At 30.5% G+C, this 22835-nt stretch overlaps 2 protein-coding genes across 7 annotated transcripts in view; both read right to left on the bottom strand.

Moving 5' to 3' along the window:
• Nucleotides 1-22835, bottom strand: part of LOC108732050 (Ankyrin-repeat, SH3-domain, and Proline-rich-region containing Protein) — an 85233-nt gene that overhangs the window by 9837 nt on the left and 52561 nt on the right. For all 6 annotated transcript variants that reach the window (XM_018462664.1, XM_018462666.1, XM_018462662.1 and 3 more), the window contains one exon: nt 21478-21604. In XM_018462664.1, coding sequence (XP_018318166.1) covers nt 21478-21604 — 127 coding nt within the window. The remainder of the gene's footprint in view (nt 1-21477; nt 21605-22835) is intronic.
• Nucleotides 11192-17148, bottom strand: LOC108732051 (venom serine protease 34-like). The gene is made up of 8 exons (XM_018462668.1): nt 16954-17148; nt 13671-13870; nt 13281-13481; nt 12567-12765; nt 11855-12058; nt 11646-11785; nt 11365-11518; nt 11192-11272 (listed from the first exon to the last, which is right to left on the bottom strand). Exons 1-8 carry the CDS (start codon nt 16991-16993, stop codon nt 11247-11249), a joined length of 1164 nt encoding a protein of 387 aa, XP_018318170.1. The 5' UTR covers nt 16994-17148; the 3' UTR covers nt 11192-11246.

The raw sequence follows: 22835 nt of genomic DNA on the forward strand, positions 1-22835 counted from the left end.
GCGATATTTTGTGAATATTTTGCGTGGGTGTATGTACGAAAGGAAAGTTGATTCCTTCCACATAATTCAACTTTTACCGTAGTTGAATTTAATTTAGACTCCATTTCGCCAACATCAATTAACTTCAATAGTAGTTCAATTGTCTCTTTATCTACTTTTGCAGGCAGAATCCTAAAAGAACTAGCGAAACAATTGAACTACAGTTAAGTTTAATGGATATTGGCGATATTGACGCTAAATTAAACGACGAAACGTGCCTTAAAAGTCTCATCGATTAAGGTTAATTGAGGTTTATTGTCTTTTCTACTTTTATTTTTAGAAGAAGACGCAGAGAATCGGTTAATCAAGTCTTTGAACTGCTCAAATGTATTCGGATATTATACTTTTATGACGCAAAAGCCAATTATATGCATAAATACAAGTGTAGCTCTATGAAAAATAATTCAATTATTTAATTTGTTTCTTTATTATTGGAACAAACAATAAAGAGAACCAGACATTTAATTGTTACAGTTTTCAGCAAAAACGCTCAACTTTTCTAACGCCCTAAAGAGAAAGTGATTAAACCAATGTTAACTTCAACACAGCATGGGAATGAGAGAGAATCCAGAGAAATGAGATAGCGCTCCGACATGAAAGCCAATCGTTGTGCTAGTCTTGCCAACGAAATCAAACGCCTCTCATTATGCATGCCGCCCGCCCATTCGCGCCACTTGGGATACATACATACACATAAAGCCCGCGGGGCGAATATATTCGTAAAGTATCGAAGAACGCAAAATTCTCGAACGCTCAACTTGTCGAGAGACATTCCTTGAACTCGTTTTCTCGCGAACGTCACGTTCCGTCGTCAGTCTATTCAAAGGCAATTTCGCAGCCACCAAATGCTCCTTGAGATTCTTTCTTATTCCGGAAACGAGTCTCGCCTACCTTCAACATTTCTTCTGCTTTCCTTGCCGCAGAATGCTTTGCAATTTTAATAACAGATCCTATGACTAATCGACTTCTTTTTGTCAGTCAAAATTCTTGAAGATCAGCTAAAAGTTATCATACTTTTTTTTATCCGTGATGTATGTTTTCATTTTCAAATCTCACTGCATTTACGTCTCTTATATTCTCATTAAAATTTCATTAGATGTACAATTAAGTGAATATCGCATATATTTTGTCTTCATTCTTTATCTCTCGCAAATAAATATCTCGTTTTTGCATCAAAAATAAAAATATTGATGTACTCAAAATATTTTGAATGTCGAAAAAATGTTTCATACCTCCAAAAAGATACGGATATTTTTCTATTATTTCAAAAATATAGCCAATTAAAATTCATCGAGCATATCTTTTTATTTCCGGCTTACAATGTGATGCATATACGAATACGCAAAGATACGAATATGTACGAATACCAAAGAGTAATAGGTACATAAATATCGACATACGACAAACGCACGAGCATTGCGACTGATAATAAAGCAATTATAAAAAATAAAGAATGTACGAAGATAGCGAATAACTGCCTGACGTTTAAGGATATATTAAGTGTAGGTATAGTCTGTGCAAAAAGTGACTGGAAAAATATATAGATACTTCCGTATAAAAATAAATATACATATGTGAAACGGTGTAATAAGATTAATATTTATATTTAACAATACAATTTTGTAGTTTAAAATTTTCTCATTTTATCTTGATTATTAAAAAAAAAACGTATATTTCTTATTGAACTAATTTTTTATTCAGGTTCTAAATCGTCGCTAAACTCTTTTTGTATTGCTTTCACAAATGAAATATACAGAAATCTATAATATAATTTTTTCATTTTGCTAAAAAATACGTGTAATACAACTGAAACTTTCGTTTCAGCATCTTGAATAATAAAGAAATAGTAGTACATTTAAAACTCTGTGAAAAATCAATTTTCAAGCTCGATATATTTCACGATTCGTTTACACGGTCCATGTTTACAGAAACCTTTTTCTTTGTAGCGCCATGCTTTATGCTTTTATACAATCGCCTGTCAAAGTATCGACCTTTCCCGGCTGGAGAATAGTCTATAGGTACGGGGTTTTCCATCGATCGACGTCCCCCGCGCGTGCAATCGAATGCGTCCGCGTTTTACACGCGCGAATGTGCATAGGATAAAGCGCGATGCAACTGTGGCGCTAAACAATAGATTCATCCACGTCGCCACGTTGCGTCGCTTTAAATGCACGGCAAATGACATGTCGCGTTGTCGTCGCTTCGGAATTTTACCCGACACTCGTTCCACGATAATATTTAATTTCTTCACGTCAACCTCTTTCGCGCACGGACGGATCATATGAAAATGTTATTTCACACGTCAAGACAGGAGAGCATCCTAAAGAATCGAGAACGTGCAAAGACATCAGATAGTCTCGATAGCAGAGAGCACATAAAATTGAAACTTCAACGCACGTCGTTAAATCTTCCATTCAATTTTACAACTTTACAAACGAGTTATTGGCTGCGATTTTCGTTAAAAGGAAATTAATAACTTTATTCCAAGGACAGACTAATACACTGAGAGAAAAAATGTTTACATTATAGTTGTTTTAACCATGCAAATATAGTCAATTGTGTTAATTATAGTTATGTTCATTATAATTGCAATTGCATTTACTGAATAAAAATATTTATTTTATTTATCATTTATATCTTGATATTTTACTATATTAGTACTTATTTGAAATTACTATAATTTATAAACAATTTTTTCATGTTTGAGAGAACTATCATATGTGGTTATTATTACTAACATTATAGGAGTAATAACCATATAAAAATTAAGTTATTAACTATATAATTATTTTACCATGCAATATATTATCAAACACTTTTCTCTTAATGTAGAAGAGGGTTGGAATCTTTTGTCGCGCTTTATTTTTCGCATCTTAAGAGTCTATAATCAATTTTAGAGCGACGATAGAATTTACACGGTACTCGACGCGAAGTGTGCGAAACTGATCGAATTTACCAACATCGTACACAACGTGAAACGATGAAAATGCGCTATGAAAATGCATATGGGCGGGCTTGCACCATACGAAATTGTACCAGAGCAACCAGGATTCCAATAGCTGTCAAGCGTTCTATCTATGATTTAAAACGTCCAACATATGAAATTTTCTTTATTCAAGTGTCAACGTTGTATTCAAATATTCTTTATTAATTTCTGAACGACTCGAATTGTTCAGTCTTAATTCCTCTTTCGTTGGAAATATTTTTGCAAAAAATTGCGACGTGTAGTGACCGGTTTTTTTATCTATTCTTTAATCCACTTTATATATTTCTATTTTTAACAAGCAAATGCGTGCACACACATTTCCGCGGAAATACAGCTACACTTTATTTGCTTTTCATTTACTAGCTTTTATTATACTTTACTAAAAATGTAATATCCATCGAATGTACTCCATCAAATCAGGAAAAGCGATCAACATTAGAACTCTCATGTTACGATTTAAAGTAAACAGATAGTATTGTAGTACTTTTTCCTATAATCGATGGTAATACAATACTTTAATTGATTTATTTATGCCCGTTTCCACCAATTTAGATTAACTTTAATTTCGGTTTAATTTACTCTACACAGAGAGAAAAATGTTTGGTATTTATACCTATAATTATATATAATATTACTATAATTATGATTATTATAGCAGTAATAATCATAATTATAGTAATATATAATTATAGTTACAAATACCAAACATTTTTCTCTCTGTGTACCTTCTTATGTTCCCCTCCAAATCATACAACTTTTGTTTGAAACATTTTTCCGTATCTACCATTATAGTTTTTGAGAAATCTTAATGCATTATTTAAAATGGGACACCCTGTATATGGTATACGCGCAGTAAAGTATAAAAATCACTATAAGTATGAAATATAAAAATCTTTACAAATATAAAGTGCATGAAAAATCTTTATATATATATATAAAGCATCTTTATCTTTATTAGATGTAAACTTTTACTATTATTTTATTTTGTACATAACTAAATTCGTTACATTTTTCTGTGAAAAATTTGTGTAAAGTAAAATATTGCCACGATGATAATGCATGTACTCGTTTTTATCTTTCGTTTACGTAATAATGAGCTTATTATCGATAGACAACAGAGTTCTCTTAATTTTCCGGAAAAATGAAATCGAGGAAAAAACCTGCATTTTCCGGTTTTTTCCGGTTTTTTCTGAAAGATATGGAAAAATTTAAAATGTGCTCTCTTAAGTGTTCTTATATTATTATGTAAATTTCTATCAATAAAGATTAATTTTAATCTCAGTTTAATTCACTTTTTACTCCTTTCTAATTCTTAGAACTAGAAAAAGATAAAAAGTATGTAAACCATGGAAGATTAAAATTAATCTACATTGATAAAAACAGACATTAGAAAAAATGAAGAGCGAATTGAAATTAATTCAATTCGCGAAATTAACTCTCTAAATTTTGTTAAGTGGAATCTCACTCTAAAGATTGAAAATTGAACCCAGTCTTGAAAAAGTGGCTCAATTTTCAAAATTTTAGAAAGTTAATCTATATTGGTAGAATTGGGCATAAATGAATCAATTACAGTACTGCATTAAGAATTAGTAAAAGATGAAAATAAATAACCGAGATTAAAATCAATCTATATTATCTGGAGACACGGTAGTGTCTCGGCGCTAAGCCAAGCGCAGCGATTATTGGAAACGGAAATTGATAAAACAAAACATTTGTTTGACACAACTATGAGATTATTTGTGTACCGAGTATTGTTCGACATGTAAAAAAATCCCGACCCTTTTTTTTCGCGCAGGGATTGGGTCATGAAAATTATGGCAAGCCTATATACGCGTATAGCGTGTTCCGCTGGGTGTGGTCGTACGTGTTGCGTGTCAATATCATGCAACGTATGTGCACATATAAAAGGTAAAGGGGAGCGTCGCGTTTGTTTCGATCGGTGCGCGAATTCCGCAGCGATGAGGAAAAAAAGAGCCGCTCGGACGATCGGATCCGGCGTTTGTGCAAACATTACCCGTTCGAATGGAGCGATCGAATAAATCGCAAGAACAATTAAATGTAACAAACTATCACCTGGATTCAACCGTTACGATCGCAATTGTTATTATTATGATATATAATTGATCATCGCGTCAACATGTAATCTGTTCGGCGAAATTGATATTTGTTCAAGCGAGAATGATCGCCGAGAAATCTGTTCATTCAAGCAGTGTTCCACTTTTTTCCACCGAAATCGAACAATTTATTTTTTCTATGTATTGATATTTAATTTTCTGTATGTAAGTAGTTGTACATAGCTCGCTTTCTCGGACCATTCAATTTTTATAGCAAATATACTGAGAAACCCATTTAGTTGAAACAAACAAAATATTTTAGTTAAACGATATTGTTAACTGAATTTGTTATATGTTTCTACACAGACAGAAATGTTTGATACGTATAATTATTTATTTTGTTGATGTATGACTAATAATAATTTATACTACTAATAATAAATATACTACTAATAATAAACATACTACTAATAATAAATCTATCTTATTTTTTCATTTAAAAATTGTGTTCTAATCAAAATTTGGTAATTATAAGTACATTTTGATTAGAACAACACAATTTTTAAATGAAAAAAAAAGTCTTTGTTAATTACATATCAACAAAATAAATGGTTATACATACCAAAACATTTCTCTTAGAGTATTAACAAAAAATATGTTATCATCGGCAAAAAAAAAATGTGAAATGTTACACTAATCAGATCTTTTAATCGCATAGATTTATTTGTTTTAACAAAATTTCATAATAGCGGCGAAAAATGCATTCATCTCACTATTTAAAAAAAAATATATTTGTTGTTGAGCGTGCTAAGCAGTACGGGACACTGACTGCTAGTAAGATGCGCACACTGAGAAAAATTTCTGATTGAAAATGGACGAATCAGAAAATTTTAATCGGATCAATCAGAATTCTAGTTATCTCAAATAGATTTAACCACCCACTGAAAAAAATGATGTTACATCAACAGCATTATTTTAGTTGAAAATAATTTTATCGATTTAATAACAATATTGATAAAACAAATAAAATTCTATTAAAATAAGAGTATGATGTATTTGTTTCATTAATAGTGTTATTGAATTAATAAAATTATTTTCAATTGAAATAATATTATTGATATAACATCATTTCTTTTAGTGCAGAAAATTCTGATTTGTCTATTTTCAATTAGAATTTCAACTAATACAATCAGATCTCTTTTTTCCAGTGCAGCTAAATATTCTCTCGTAAAAAGAATACGACACGATACAATATAAATAATGTACTCGCGTAAGGCTCGAAATTCGACAGTCATCGACAGTGTCGAATGGACACATCCTCTCTTTCATCAAAGTGAGCTCTTTCGGGCCTTCATTAAGATTTCTATAGATGACTCGGCTAGCGTTAACGGTCTTCTATCCCAGTTCAGAAATTCTTACACTCTAATCAATTTTAGTTAGATGGAAAATTAATAAGAAATTAATAATATTAACGTACAGGAGTTTGGTTTAGTGAACAAAGTTAAAATAAGATTCATTCAATTAATATAAAATTTTCTAACTATATTTGGTTATGTCAATTAAAGGATTTATTTATCTGTATCTGAACAAAAGATTTAATTGATTCAATCAAATTTTGTTTGATTCAATTAAATTCTCAACGAAAACATATTATAAGCGAATCACATTAAAGAATTAAATATCTTTCTGTTTGCATGCAATTTTCTTGCTTTTCGACGTTTCGAATATTTCGGTGTTTGTCCGAGAATGATTTACCAGCCAGTGCGACCGCGGATGAGTTCCGCGCAATTGCATTCTATAAAAGCATAGTGCGGAAACGAAACGCGCGGTCGGTCGATTCTGGTCGAATCTTTCCAATTTATTTTCCGGGGATGATTCTCGGCCGTGAATAGCGAGCACGCGAACCATTTTCGAACCATCGATTTGTATTTGGATTTCATTTATAAACCGGCAAAGTATAAACCCAGCTGGAAATATGCTCGATGTCGCTGACCGTGTCACACCGAAGATTAATCGCGCTTCCCAATGTGAAGACAGGATAAATCTCCCTTATCACGTTTACTGAAACGAGATGGATTCCCGTCGACGAGAGATATCGTCGATCTACGAAAATAGATTGGTGGAACTCAAATGACGGAAGTTAGCGTTTTTATCTTCGTACGTCCGTTAACGGCAATTTAACATTCCGTTCTAGTATTTCTCATTTTGAGAAGAAATGATCGTTTTACGTAAACGATCATTTCTTTTCAAAATGCAGATAAATTTAAATATATTTTTTACTTTAATATAATTTTTCTCATACGATAATTTTTCTCAAATGTAACAAGTATTATACCAAGACACATTGTATAACTGTATATACACTCTAAATTCTTTCGCACGTTCTTTTTGGGAGTTCTTGTATATCAAAATATTAATATTTTGCTATGTACAAATATTACGAATTTCATATGAATTTTGTAAAAAGGCTCAAGCAATGAAAAATCCTCGAATACGGTTAACCCCGTGCATTGCATAATAAATTAGTCCGCTGTATACGAGTCTGCCGGGAAATACAGCAGAGATGTACGTTGGTGCGGAGTTTCCTGCCGGGAGATTTCTTGCCAAATCATTTGAACTTGCAGCAAATTGCAACAAGTTTGGCTACGGCTACTGAAACTTTCAAGACTCAGCAAAAGACAATAAAACAGTTGGACGTGATTAGAAATTGAAAGGGGCGAAGGACGCGAAGATGTTGCCTCGTGACATAAGAGTGTGATAAATCTTGGGCGATTACTGCGAGAAGTTTTGCGGATTCTTGCCAGAGATCTAAAAAATTATAGTTTTATATTTTCCAAGTTTTTTTTTAATAAAATTGAAAAAATCTCTATTGCTTTCTCTCTCTTTTTTCTTTTCTCTCACATGTATAGATTTGAATAAATTGTATTGAAAATTTAAAATTAAAAATTTGATTAGAAACACTGGTTGGTTTCTGTTACTTGTTTTTGAATACAAACGAATGATAAAATACTGAATTAATAAAATTGCACTCCCAAGTCAATATCGAACAAACCACATGGCAAAAATATAAAAACTAAAATTATGTTATTATTATTACTTGAATCATGATTAAATATTCCTAAAGAGAATAAAATTATGAACTTGGGTACATGTGGAATTTTGTCACGTTCATCAAATTAAATAAAAAAAAGATCTTTTTGAATTTTTTATGTACAGAAATTACGTTAATTGTACAGCTATTTAAATGTCAAACGGAGTATTTGAGGAAAATCTTTTTATAGAGAACGTTTTTGACGGAGCATATTCTCCATTGTCCGCTAAGTATACCTACGGCAATCGTTTATTAAACGACGAAACGCGACAAGAGATCCCTGGATCATTGCAATTTTTTTCCGTCGCAGGTGCTGTCGACGGAAAATCAACGCATAACCGACGTTTCTCTGCCGCATCGATTCGTTAGAGAATATCCGTAACGAAGCGTGCGCAGCGTGTTTCGCCCTTTCGGAGTTATTATCGCGGCGGCGTGTCGCATTGCAAACCACAGCTATCGTTTTCCATTACGCCGTATAGACGTAACGATCTGAACAATGCTCAATTAACAAGGTATGCACACGCGAGTCGAGCCACGCGCAGCTTTTACGAATTGAATCAGAGTGTAGCGTAGTGATGACATCGATACATCAATCCGTTCTACAAAGGCGCATAGGTACACGTACAAATTCGAAAGGTTTGAAAGACAAACGTTTAAAACATTTCAATTTAGAAAACGAATGTCGAAAGGGACGAATTTTTATACCATTAAAATTTGTATCTGTCGCGTTAACCCTCGCGTCCACACTTCTCCTCTTTATAATACTGAAAAAATTGGTGACTATCTAGAAAAATAGATTTTCATTTTATGTGTAAAAGGGGACAAGAATTAATCCCCAGTTAATTAAGAGTTTCACGTTTTTCTTCATAATTTTTCTCGTTAATTTTTAATTAAATATTTAAAGTATATATTTAAATATTTAATAACTAATTTAATATAATCGAGCGACACTTTTTTCTGTTTGATTTATCCGTTTCACAAAAAAAATGCATCAAATGGTACATTTTTTTATCAATAAATTGATGAATATTCACCGATAATATTTTTCGCGTGTGTGTATACATGCATATGCTGAGACCCACACGCATTCGTTTAACTTCTCCGCGACTGCGTGATCAAACTTATGATATACTTCGTATAAAAGAAGCTCGTCATTACTCACAGTACTTACTCCATTTCTTAAAACCTGATCGTAATTTTCACTCACGACACGACATGAACATAAAATAACCTCATTTTCGTTTCGTATACTCATTGAGCATACATGGAATTTGATCGGTTCAACCGTTATTGAGATAGACGTGAGACAATTCTCCTCCTCCTCCTCCTCAGTTCTATTGCTCGTGGCTGAGCGTTGTAATTTCTCTCATATGCCTGTGGTGCGCACGACGCTGGTTGTACACAGTCATATAGACCTATACACTGAAAAAAATGCATGTAATTTCACATGGAAATTACATGCATTTTTTTCAGTGTAGTTTAACGTCGATTCCGACGAAATTTGGTTAGAGAAGTGCTCTTGGCAAAGGTACTCTCGGTAAGTTGCAGTTTCCTTCCGAGAGGAGACACGAACATATGAAAATATTTTTGATTCTACCGGGATCTAGCATAGCAAACTAGTGTACTGTCTACTCTGCCAAGCTCTCAAGAAACAGGAATAGTATGATACAAATAGCGTCGATAGCATTTAATTATTTATATTTATAGTATTAATAGTATTGTATACAGGGTGGACTATTTTAATATATCAAGTCGATTTTCTCAAAATTTGAAAATTTAAGGCAAAAATGTTTCAGACAAAAGTTTTATAGTTTCAAGGAGGAAAGAAGTTAGTGATCTTGGTTGACCTTGAGAAGGTGTACTTAAGGTTAGATCAAGATTACCTAAATTTTTTTAAAAGGAACTTCCCATTTTTCATTGCATATTCTTGCAGATTGCCTCGAGAACTTTTCAAAGACTATGATAAAATATTTTTTTATTAAGTACTTTGCGAGTTATAAGGCTTGAAAATTACGACACCGCCGGCATTACCATTACACAAGATGTTCGACCGACAGCTACAACCTCTTGAATGTTGTTTAGGATGTAGAAAATGGGGTTCCATTAAAAAAATTTTTTGGTAACCTGACCTTAAGGACATCTTCTCAAGATCAACCAAGGTCATCAACTTCTTTTTCCCTTGAACCTATAAAACTTATATCTGAAACATTTTTGCCTTAAACTTACACATTTTGAGAAAATTGACTGGATAATTTAAAATGGTCCACCCTGTATAAATAGTAGTATTTTTAAGAAGGAAGTGCGGTACAATTCTAGTTTTATATAAAAAAATTTTAATTTTAATACACGTTTAATAATCCGTGTCAATATTGCAGAGTACAATTATTAAACTATTAAAATTTTTATTTAAAAAGGATTAAATAATTTGCGTATAAAATTTATTAGTAATATAAATAAAAGATAATTTTTATAAACCTGTTCCTTTAAATGTTATGTTTTAATTCATAAAATATGTTTTTCACATTGATTTCGTATTACATTTGTTAAGTTAAACCCCCCTCTCCTCCCCACAAAAAATCAATGACACCTCTATATCAGAATATCAAACTCAACCAAATAAATTTCAATCGTGAGGGGAACAGATCGAAGACATAAAATATATAATTCTAAATGGTAAAAATAGTAATAAACGACAAACAACAAATTATGCTCAAGTTTATATGTTAAAGCAGATACAATGGAATATTGTAAACGTATAATTGAAATTTTATACATCTACATTATATATATATGTACATATATACATATAATCTAAGCGCGCGCATGTGTGTGTGTGTGTGCGTGCGTGTGTGCGTGCGTATGTATGCGCGTACGTAGGAGCACGATGTGTACATTCACTCACATATACATGATTCATATATTTATACATGTATATATCAATGTATATTAGCAGATACATATAATTTAAAATATATATTGTATATATTTTTAAAACTGTAATAATAAATACATATAATAAAGCGTCAACAGACGTCTATAATCTTCTAAAACAGGTTCTTCTTTTTAACTGCGAGGATCATTCAACTATGCAATATTGTATACCTGTAATAAAAAAAACAATACATATTACATCGATCCTCTATTATAATAATAAAATTTTCATACTTCTGATTCGCCTTTCTACCGACTCTTACCTGGAGTTACAGATACTATCCAATCGATATAAGAACCTACATTCATGTTTATAGCAGGTTCGTTTGAAGCACAGCCGATACCACCAGAAATAATACCAACCAAGAAACTTCTATGTTTGATATCCTCCCATGAAAGAGGACCGCCACTATCCATCTATGTCACACAAATAGAAAAAAAAGGCATCTGTTACTTAAAGATAGTTTTGCATCACAATTCTTGAAAAATACATTTTGTACATTTAATTGGCATTTAAATTCACAATAAAGAAACTATTCTTCACCTGACATGTATCCTTTTCCGGAGTAAAAGTACATAAGTTATTGCTGGAACTATCTGGGCATTTTTCGGGTTCTATTACATTTAAATTTACTTTTTGTAGCGTATTGGATTTCCTGCCAGCAAATTCCAGTAAACCCCAGCCTAAAGATTAAATGATGTTAAAACAGATAATTATATTAGTAACTATGAAAATACTCGGGAAATGCTAACCCAACGCAGTGACGTAACTATTATCGAACGAATCTAGTATATGTTGAAATGGTAAGCAGACCGGACTAACTTCAGCACTAAATTCGATGCTTTTAGTAGTCTCACAAACAGCTATATCATTATGACCAATTTTGGTAAAATCATATTCAGGATGAATAATACATTCGGATAGCGAATACAGCTTGGTTGCACTGGTTTCGTTACCTATACACAAAGTATATTGTACAAATTTAGTATAAACTCCGATATTAAATTCATATGTACCTTACATTATACTGTAAAAATCTTATATTAACAAACGATGCTTATTTCATTACATTCATTAGTTTTTACATATAAACGGTAATGTTTCAAACTCTATTTATATTAAATGTTACTTCATTATAAGCTATTCATCCCTTGTAACTTTGAATAAAAAGTTTCAATTCAATAAAAAATTGAGTATTATATTTATGATCAAATAAAAAAAAATAAAAAATTACATTTGCTCTCTCTTCCTATGAAAAGATCTTTTTTCTATTAACAAAAAAATCGTAAAAATTTCACCTCGTTAACTCTTTTTCAAATAAATTTGTATTACAAACAGAAAATAGTTATGCAATTTAATTTTACATTATTGCAACTGTAAACACAAATTTCATTTGCTTAATATCCTTCAAATATTTGTAGTCTTTAAATATTATTTAGATGTGTATATCTTATCAACGATTACCCATGGTCACATCATGTTCACCAACAACTATGGCAATCTGACTAATGCTTCTGTTGAGTACGCAATGGGCTGCTGTTATACAATGTTGTTCAGATATTATAGCAGCACCGCAAAATATGTTTTTCTCAAGAAGATCCACAATCCCAACCATCCAAGGATATTCATTTACTTTGGTTTCCGTACCGCCTACTATTCTAGTCTAATAATATTGTAAATAAGCAATATAAATAATATTTATTAATACTGAACAAATTAGTATTTGTAATAAATAGTTATATAGTTGATTAAAGCCAAATTACAAATAATACGGGAAAAAAACAGCTAAAAATTTCACTGATTCAGCAAATCTACAGTCGTAAAATACGGACAGTCAGTTATCTATGTTAAAGTAGCAAAATTGACAGCTGAATGACATTAGCGATTTGTTAAACCATCTTTATTACAGTTATAGATGTTGAATTCGCGCAGTGGCTACATTTCCACCGTGCATTTAGGCCGCGGCCTATACAATAGATGTTCTTGTTTATCCTATAGGTTAAACAAAGACACCTCTTATATAGGTCGCGGACTAAGCGCATGGTGTAAACGTAACCAGTAAGCTGTAGCTTTGCTGTACCACCCAATCTATTTTTTTGCGTGAAGCAATAAATAAGAAATAAATAAAAACTTTCCAATAAATAAGTAGCATTTCATAAAGTTTAATTTAAAACTTACCACTTTTTTCCTACCACACTGACAGGTATCATTATTTGTATCAGTTTTAATTGTACATAAAAATCTACCTTGCGAGTTAAATGTCGAGACAAATGTTATAGTTAGATTAAATCCTTCAAAGGCAATTGTTTTATTACCATAGTACATAGATATAGAATATCCATTATTAACAAGAAATACATTTTCTTTGTAGTTACCATACTGCAAAATTTATTAAATTATTTACGCGCGCGCATGCGCGTCCTTTTTTCCTTTTTCTAATAACTTTGACAATAATTATAATAATACAAATTCTGAACTTGAATAAAATCCTTATATGCTTAAAAACCTAATTAAGATATATGTATATGTATGTCTAAATTTAAAACAAAATTTATATAACAAACTTACTAGCTCAAGAGAACACGTTGCTTTGATAATAGTGGCGCTGTAAAATTGCCAAATGTAATTGTTTTTACCTACATATGGATCCGGAAAGTTATCATTATATAAATAAAGTGTTTGTCCCTCTTCTAAATTCACCTCGTAATATTTAGATTCAACTCTATTTAGCATCAAAAGAGACAGCACCAATCCGAATAAAACGTTGACTATAATAATTACACCGCTTTATAATTACATATACTAATAAAACTCCGTATTAGTATAGTTTTCAATGGCTGCGTTCAGCAGACTCAACAGTTTTGCAACCGTTTTATGATTATCTGCTGAGATAGGACCATTCTTCTAGATCTAAAAGTATGATCCAATTAGCGCGAAGGAAACTTATAACAGTTGCAAAACAAACGTTCTGCTGAACGCACCCAATGTGACATTTACGACATCTCAATTCGATAATATTAATTGATAAAATTCATCATTTCGTTTTGTTATCAACACGTAAATGTAATTTTTTTTATGTACAATAATATTAAAATGCATGAAATTGAAGATTTCAACACATCTATACTTTATGTCTTATGTATTGTTATGCATTGTAAGCAGTATGTGTGTATGTTATATTATTTATATTATATTTTTACTTATATATTTACTTATATTTTTCGTTACACAATGAGTGCTTACATTATTATACTATCGAAAAATGTCCGGACGTGGAATTTTAAATTGCACGATATTTCGATTACCATAATTCTGTAAAAAGATCATCACAGGTAAAAAATACAACACAAGTATTTTAAAGTTTGAAACTTGCGCTTTAGCATGCTCCAGACGCTTTTAAAAAAAATTTGTATCTTAACAGTTTTGTGTCTTAACAAAGACCACTGTCATAGTAAACGGTTGGTCGTTATTGCGTGTCCAAGACAGACTATTAGGTAATACCTTTTTATTATGTTTTCTTTAATGTTTATTTCCTTTTGCGTTCATAATTTATCCTATGACTCTGCGAAAAATAAAAGAATTAAGAATTAAAAAAATATTTCAAAACAATTTACTTTTTGTAAGAACTATGAACCTTTGTCATAAAAAATAGAAATAAAATAAGATAAAAGTCATATAAAACAACCACACAAAATATAGATTAATTTTTTAATTAAATATGTACTATTTAATTAAAACTGTGAATTTTTATGTATAATAATAAAGTAACACACAACTCAAATATTACAAAGTAAAAATTTAATAAAAATTATAATATTATATAATAAACATGTTAAAATTAATTTTAAGAAATATTTAACGATTCGAGTTATTGCTGTGTCACAAAAAATTTATATTATATATATTGCAGTTCGAAGGATAACTATTGTAAAAACAGGTCGTATATAAAACTGCTATATCGTACGTTAATATTTTTTAATTTGCAGTCATAGGATAAATTAAAAACACAAAAAGTAATAATTAAGGAAAAAAACATCAAAAAAGATATTACCTTCCATTTCTTGAACATGCAATAACCAGCCATTTACTATGATATCAGTCACATTTGCTGCTATTTCAAACTTTAAGATCTTATACCTTCGATTCTTCGGCTTTGGTTCTTAAATGTTACGTATCACATTTTACGACGTCAATCTCTACAACTTAATACCAAATTTTTCCAAGATCCACGAGATACATACTGGATCCCCCCTTATAAGCTAAATTACATATGCTTTTTTTAAATTGTAAAAAAATATATTGTGTAGAGAGAAGTATTTCTTTCTGAAATATACCTTATCTTTTTAATATATAAAATGCTATTGTTAATTTTTATTTATGTAGATAATTTAACCAAATATTTAACATATGTACAATATTTGAAGTAATGCATTCGACTAAAATGATGCATTTAACAAACGTTCATCTAATTTAACATCCGCATAATACCAATATTTGTACTTGTAATAATCGATAATTTAATCGAATTATTAATACGCGATTATCTTTTTGACAATTTATTTGTAACTATAGATAACAATCGAATTATTAAAAATAAAGAAAAACTCCTTGACTCATTAGTGTTTGTGTTCCATTTTATTTGTGTTCTATTTATGTTCCATTTTATATAACTTAGTACACATACCTATATATAATTATTTCGTGCCACCCATATGTTTCTTTGTATACGTATCAACAATGGAAAAAGTTTGAATAGCTGCTTGTGTGTTACGTTAGCCAAAACATACTAAATTCTTAGTTCATTAAAAAGATAAAATGCTATTCTGACAAATAATTATTCGCTGTATGCCAGATGCGTCTGTTTTTATATCGATGCAAAGATAAGGTAAAACTGATAACGACGATGTCTCTGAGACATCTCATCTTTTACAGTTGTAGCTTGCGAATAAATCAGAGATGGATATAAAATATTATATAAAGATAATAATGAATTTAACGAAACGTAAATAAAAGCAGCTCATGTATAATATAAAATATATTATAAAAACTTTATCGATTTTATTGAAATTAAAAAAATGTTCTGCATAAAACATTTATCATGTTTTTGCAAAAGGTAGATATTATTAAGTTAATATCAAAAACATAAATACGCAAAGATTTTATTCCAAATTTAAAATTTAAAAATCTATTTCTTTTTGCCGAAAATGTAGAATAAACCATATCCGTTTTAATACACAAAACCAAATTAAAAGGAAAAAGATTCCTTTATGTTATATTTTATAAACTTCTGAAAATTTCTGAATATTTCTCTTTCTCTCTCTCTCTCTCTCTCTCTCTCTTTCTCTCTCTTTCCAAGATCTCGCTCTTTTTTTCCAAGATCGTCGTCTTTCAACATATCTTTAATGATAGACATTTTAAAAAGAATTTTATATACACATAATTTAATTATTAAATTATATAATGTTGGAAAAAAGAATATACCAGAATAAAATTACCAATAAAAAATTAATGTAAAAGTATGTATCTACAAATTCTGATTTATTAATCTATAATAGCGATAGCCTGCAAAAATCCAGTAAAAATTTTACAAGATATTGCCTTATATAATAATTGTAAATTATTTCAATTTTATTAATATAAATTAACGTTTGTACGTATACATACGAAATATAACACAAAGAAAATGTTTTCTAATGTAACAAATATATCTTTCAATGTTTAATGCATTACAGTTTATATACATATATGTACATTTGCTGAATTATATCATTAAAATGATAGAAATGGTAGTCGTAAATGTTTCATTAATTCATAACTAATTTAATTAATACTAATTTTAACTTTCACGTACCTTCTTTTATATTCTCGTAGAATTTCCAATGAAACTCCATCGTCAGGACACACTAGTTTATCGTAGCAAATAACTTTCGTAAATGATCAATATAGTGGCTTGCACCGCGTATGTGTATCGTATCAAGTGTTTTACTGACAAAAAGCATAAAGAAGCAACTGACGCTTGCAATGAACGTAGGTCGACTGTTCTATAATTTTGCGCACGATGATACATATTCGTTTCTGTCAATGCTTATGTATTTATCGGTTCTATACTTCTTTTCGTATACGTAATAGTAAACTTATTATCGATAGAAAATAACTATAATCTGCGTGGAAGAAACGCGTTATCGGAGCTATTGCATCATTCTATCCTTGTTTTACGTCTGCTGAATAATAAAGATGACACGATAGTGCTGATAGCGTGCTCCTTGAACGCAGTTTTAAATTATTGTCTGTTAGTGTCTTTAATCCAAATAAATCCTCGAAAACTTTAGGAAGAAATCGTTTTTCCGATATTTTTTCTACCATATTTTTCTACATTTTTTTCTTTTAAGAAAATTTTATTTTTATTGTCCTTTATGTGAATGATTTCATTAAGTTACTAATTTCTTTTACTTTAAGAATTCTAATAGTAAATCATTTATGAATAAACAATAATAAGATTGGAATTAAGACCGTTTTATTTATTATTTTATTTATTAAAGTTTCTCTCTCTCTCTCTCTTTCCAAAAAACATTGAATATTAATTAAAAAAGAAACTACATACGTGATATTGTAACATAATTTATTGTTTTATATATGTATTAATATATCGCAAAATTGTATTGTTGTATTATAAAAAAATATGCATATATACAGGGTGGCCCACGTAAAGTATTACAAGCTAATAACTTTAAAAATATTTGTCCTATCAAAAAGTTGTTCATGAGAAAGTTCATATATTCGAGAGGCCTTTCTAACTATGTAAACAAAAATTCCTCCTGTCCCTCCTTGAAGAGAGACGGGGGATAGCTTCAAAGTTTCAATTGCGAGCCCTGTAAAATTACATATTTGGATTCTACGGGGAAAAACAAGTAAACTTTGTCTGAAACCTTTTTTTGGAAAATGCTCCTATCAAAAATTATAAACATTTAAACTTTAATGTAGAGTGCATTGAAATTAATGATACAGTTTTTCTGTTTTTTTTTTATTTTATTAAATGTTCGAACTGTTTGATCATTAACATCTAAACATTTATTAATTCTTTTTACAAAACTTTGCCTAACTCTAAACAATATTTCTGGATTCACCTTAGCGCAAGCTGTTATACGTATTCTTCGTTTTAAGTCTTCTTTCGTCGTAAATGATTGAGATTGGTTAAGTAATGATTAAGTACTTTCCGAATTATGCAGCTTGAAAGTTACAGTACCGCCGGCGTTATCCATGTATCTCATCTGTTAATCGGCCAGATCAGTGATCGGTCTTGCCTTAGTTGGCGGATCAGTCCCGGTCTTGTGTTAATCGGCCGGATCAGTGATCGATCTTGCCTTATAACTTAACAAGTGCTTAACGAAAAGTAACTTTATTATAGTGTTTTGGAAAGCTTTCGAGATAAGCTACAAGAATATGTAATAAAAAATAGGGATTTCCATTTAAAAAAACATTAATGACCTTGTCAAAATCACATTTCCATCATGTGTCCCCTTTCAAGCCCTGCAACTTTCGTTCCAAAAATTTTTCAATAAAATCATCGATTCGCAAGATAATCGACCATATCACTTAAAATGAAACATCCTGTATATGTATAAAAAAGATAGAAAATTTATAAATGAATAATTTTTTTTATATGAGATAAGAGTATTACAAGTATGTATAGACGTACTTTGTGTGTAACAAAAATACTAATATTTTGTACTTCATTATGACACAATGTACATCTAGTAGTACAAATATATCTAATAATAAAAATAAATATCTTACTGTTACTGATTATTGAATCTCAGCTTGATCAGTTTCAGTACATCCGAAAAACCTGTCATTTATGTAATAATATATAAACCAAGACAAATCTTCTATTTTCTTGTATAAAATAATTTAAAATAATTTTTTTTAAGCAACATTCTATCATTAAATTCAAATATAGGCCAAAAAGAACCTATTGAAAGAATTTTTTTGGTGAAAAATGGAAAAAATCGAATTTCTTTTCTCAATTTTATTTTTCCGGAAACTTAAGAACACTTAAGAGAGCACATTTTAAAATTTTCCATATTTTTCAGAAAAAACCGGAAAAAACCGGAAAATGCAGGTTTTTTCCTCGATTTCATTTTTCCGGAAAATTAAGAACTCTGTTGTCTATCGATAATAAGCTCATTATTACGTAAACGAAAGATAAAAACGAGTACACGCATTATCATCGTGGCAATATTTTACTTTACACAAACGTCACAGAAAAATGTAACGAATTTAGTTATGTACAAAATAAAATAATAGTAAAAGTTTACATCTAATAAAGATAAAGAGATGCTATATATATATATAAAGATTTTTCATGCACTTTATATTTGTAAAGATTTTCATATTTCATACTTACAGTGATTTTTATACTTTACTGCGCGTATATTATATACGCTATGGTAGATGCAGGGTGTCCCATTTTAAATAATGCATTAAGATTTCTCAAAAGCTATGGTAGAGACGGAAAAATGTTTCAAACAAAAGTTGTATGATTTGGAGGGGAACATAAGAAGGTACCATTGATTTGACCTTGAATGGCATCGTTACGGTCATCGATCTTTTCAAATGGAACATCATATTTTTGATTCCAGAATCTAATAGCTGATAGGAAGAGCTTTCCAAAACACTATAATGAAGTTCATTCCTCGAACCGTACAATCTTTGTTTGAAACATTTTTTCCGTATCTACCATAATTTTCAAGAAATTTTAATGCATTATTTAAAATAGGACACCCTGTATAACAGTACATTTAATTAGTTTTTAATAAAAAAAATAAAATAGGTAAATTTTATCAATTCATTAAATTTTCAAATTAAGTTTAACACACTATAGATTTGTAACATAGAATCATTTAGATATGTAAGTTGATCAGTCTTAATACACCTGAAAAAATGTAATTTATACCTACTTACTTTTTTAAAAAGGGTTATAAAAGGCGCTAAAAGTACGTTCTGTTCGAAAAGAAAACTATTGTACCAAATTAAAAAGTAAAACCAAGTGGTACTATTTTTATTATTTACTTAATTCCAATGATATATATCATTTATATAAAAGATATTTTATATCAACAATTGAGGCTAATTTAAATCCCATATCAAATTAAATTTATAATGAAACCTACGTATGTATCTTTGTATTCCTATTGAAGGATTTTCCTATTCCAATCTAAATGGCTTTAATTCTTCTTAAAAGAAATTATTATAACACAATCCATTCGAAGACATTTTCTCTTTCAACCAAAGTTACTTAATTCTTAAATAGTTACTTAATTCTTCTTTAAAACATTATTATCGAAACATTACATCACAAAATTGCGTTACCTTACTTAATACAAGTGTTACCACAAAGAATTAATGAAGTAACAGTATAAAATGACAATATAAAATAAAAATATTTAACTGAGAATCTCTAGCTAGACCGTTAAAAGACATACCTATGTATCTCCTGTTAAAAAAATTTAATTTAAATAGAAAAATTATTACTTACTTGCTTGCTCCATTTCTTAAAACTTAATCCTAATTTTCACTTACGACACGACGTAGACTCAAAATAACTTAGCTTCCGTTTCATTTATTCATTGAGCATACATGGAATGTGATTGGTTCAACCGTTATTGAGAAAATTTGGTTAGAAGTGTTAGGACTGAATGTACACAATCACAAAAATGGATGAAAAATATACTAATCGACGCGTTTTTTCGTGAAATGAAATTCCTGCAGAAAAGTGTCGCTCTGTCCCATCAACTGAGGCCCCTATTCTGTAACTGTTTTACACGCCTACCGACCGTTATCGGTGTCGCTGCGCAGATATTTTATATGGTAAAAAAGCTGCGCAACGACACCTACAACTGTCGGTAGGCGTGTAAAACAGTTACAGAATAGGTGCCCGAGATATTAATCGTTGAAGTTGACGACTTCAGATTAGAAAATCTGTCAACAGTCATGAAAAAGACTTTTCTCTGTTCTATGTGTAAAAAGTTATAAACTTTTGCATATCCAATATATTTAACAATTTGACAATACACTTCATAATACAGATTATTGTTAAAAAAAAAAACGTCGGATAAAATTATTAGTACACTCTATGTCATTTTTGTTTCAAGTAAATTTTTCTCGATAACTTCGGTCTTTATATAAGATTTTTTATTGTACGACGATATTCAGAAAATTATTCTTTATTTCACAAAACGATATATTGAAAATAAAAGTATATTTCAATAAATCGACGTAAATTGTTTACATTAAAATAGAATTTTCTATTCTTATATAGGATATCATGCAGCTCAAATGTCGAAGGATTGAGAAATGTAAAAGATAATGGACTTACTCAATGTTGCATTGTTGACACGCGACTGGTCCGTCTGCGACCTGAGTAATCGCAGTCGATTCAGCTTGCTTTGTTGCTGGTCCAGCTTGTGCCTCAATCTAGCGAGTCTGTCCTGCTGTGCTGGCTCCTGAAACGGTAAACAGTGCGTGAACGTGATCACTATAGACAATGAATATACAGTTAACACAATAAATGGATTAAGATAGGAAGGAAATTAAATCTATAGTGAATTCGGACATTTTCAACAATTCATTTAATTGTTTTATTTACTTCAAAAGAACTGAAGCCTGTTTTTGTTTTTCTGTTTTTGACTAGTTTAAGCTGTATTTCTTTCAAATAAACAAATTTTACTGCACGTTTAAATTTTTTTATTTAGGAAACTAAGCCGTTTAGGACACATGTTTATATGGACTTTTTTACTTGAAATAAACCAAAGAATCGCTCTGTTGAGTATGGCAACATACTTAACTAACACCCTGTATATGTATTGTTTCATTGCCAAAGTTGATTATATTATTTTATTTGCCATTAATTTCAGATACTTTATATAAAGCAGCCTTTAATGTGTACTAATCCAAGTGCGATTGATCAAATTCACCGTTAGTAACATTATCGCGAACGCAAATTCACATTTGCAAAACTATCTATTACAAAAGCTTAAATTTCAACAACGTATCTATTGATTTTTTGTAGCCTGATTAGAGGATGAATTTAGAGGTCGAAACAAGAAGAAAACGCTTCTTCATAATTTCTCATTCGCGAGTTTAATTCGCCATTATCAACTTTGATAGAATCGCGAAACAAGATTACGCGATCTCAGAGAATAGGTCCACCGGGGACCCACCGCTCTTCGAGATCAAGGCTGCTCAGTTGTGAAGGTCATTGTAACGGTAACTGCACAAGCATATTATCGATCTCCTTCACCGTGATCTTTGAGGGAGAGAGAACGCGTGACGAACGCTTGAATCATTAAGGGTTGACGCATTATGTACATATATAGAGTCACTGAACTTCATAGATGTTAGGCTAATGGTACATAGAAAAACATAAGCAGTAAGAGAATCAAATAATTTTCTTGAATCGAGAACGTAAAGGGTGCGAGGGATCAAGCACTACTAAAAAAATGTAGTGATTGCTAATTATGGTAATACAAACACACTTTATTGTTAGCATTGTTATTGTATCGTTAGTATTGTTTTCCTATGTATTACCACCTATTGCGCATAATATAGTCAAGTATTGTTAATGTATTATTACTATGTACTGCTATGTATTGCTATATTGCTAGTACACTGAAAAAAAAGATTTGCTGCTGCAGCAAATTAGATGGTAAAATATGGCATAGCATTTTTAATTGG

The sequence above is a fragment of the Mycetomoellerius zeteki genome, unplaced genomic scaffold, assembly GCF_001594055.1.
Source record: "Mycetomoellerius zeteki isolate Tzet28-1 unplaced genomic scaffold, Tzet1.0 scaffold145, whole genome shotgun sequence".
NCBI lineage: Eukaryota > Metazoa > Arthropoda > Insecta > Hymenoptera > Formicidae > Mycetomoellerius > Mycetomoellerius zeteki.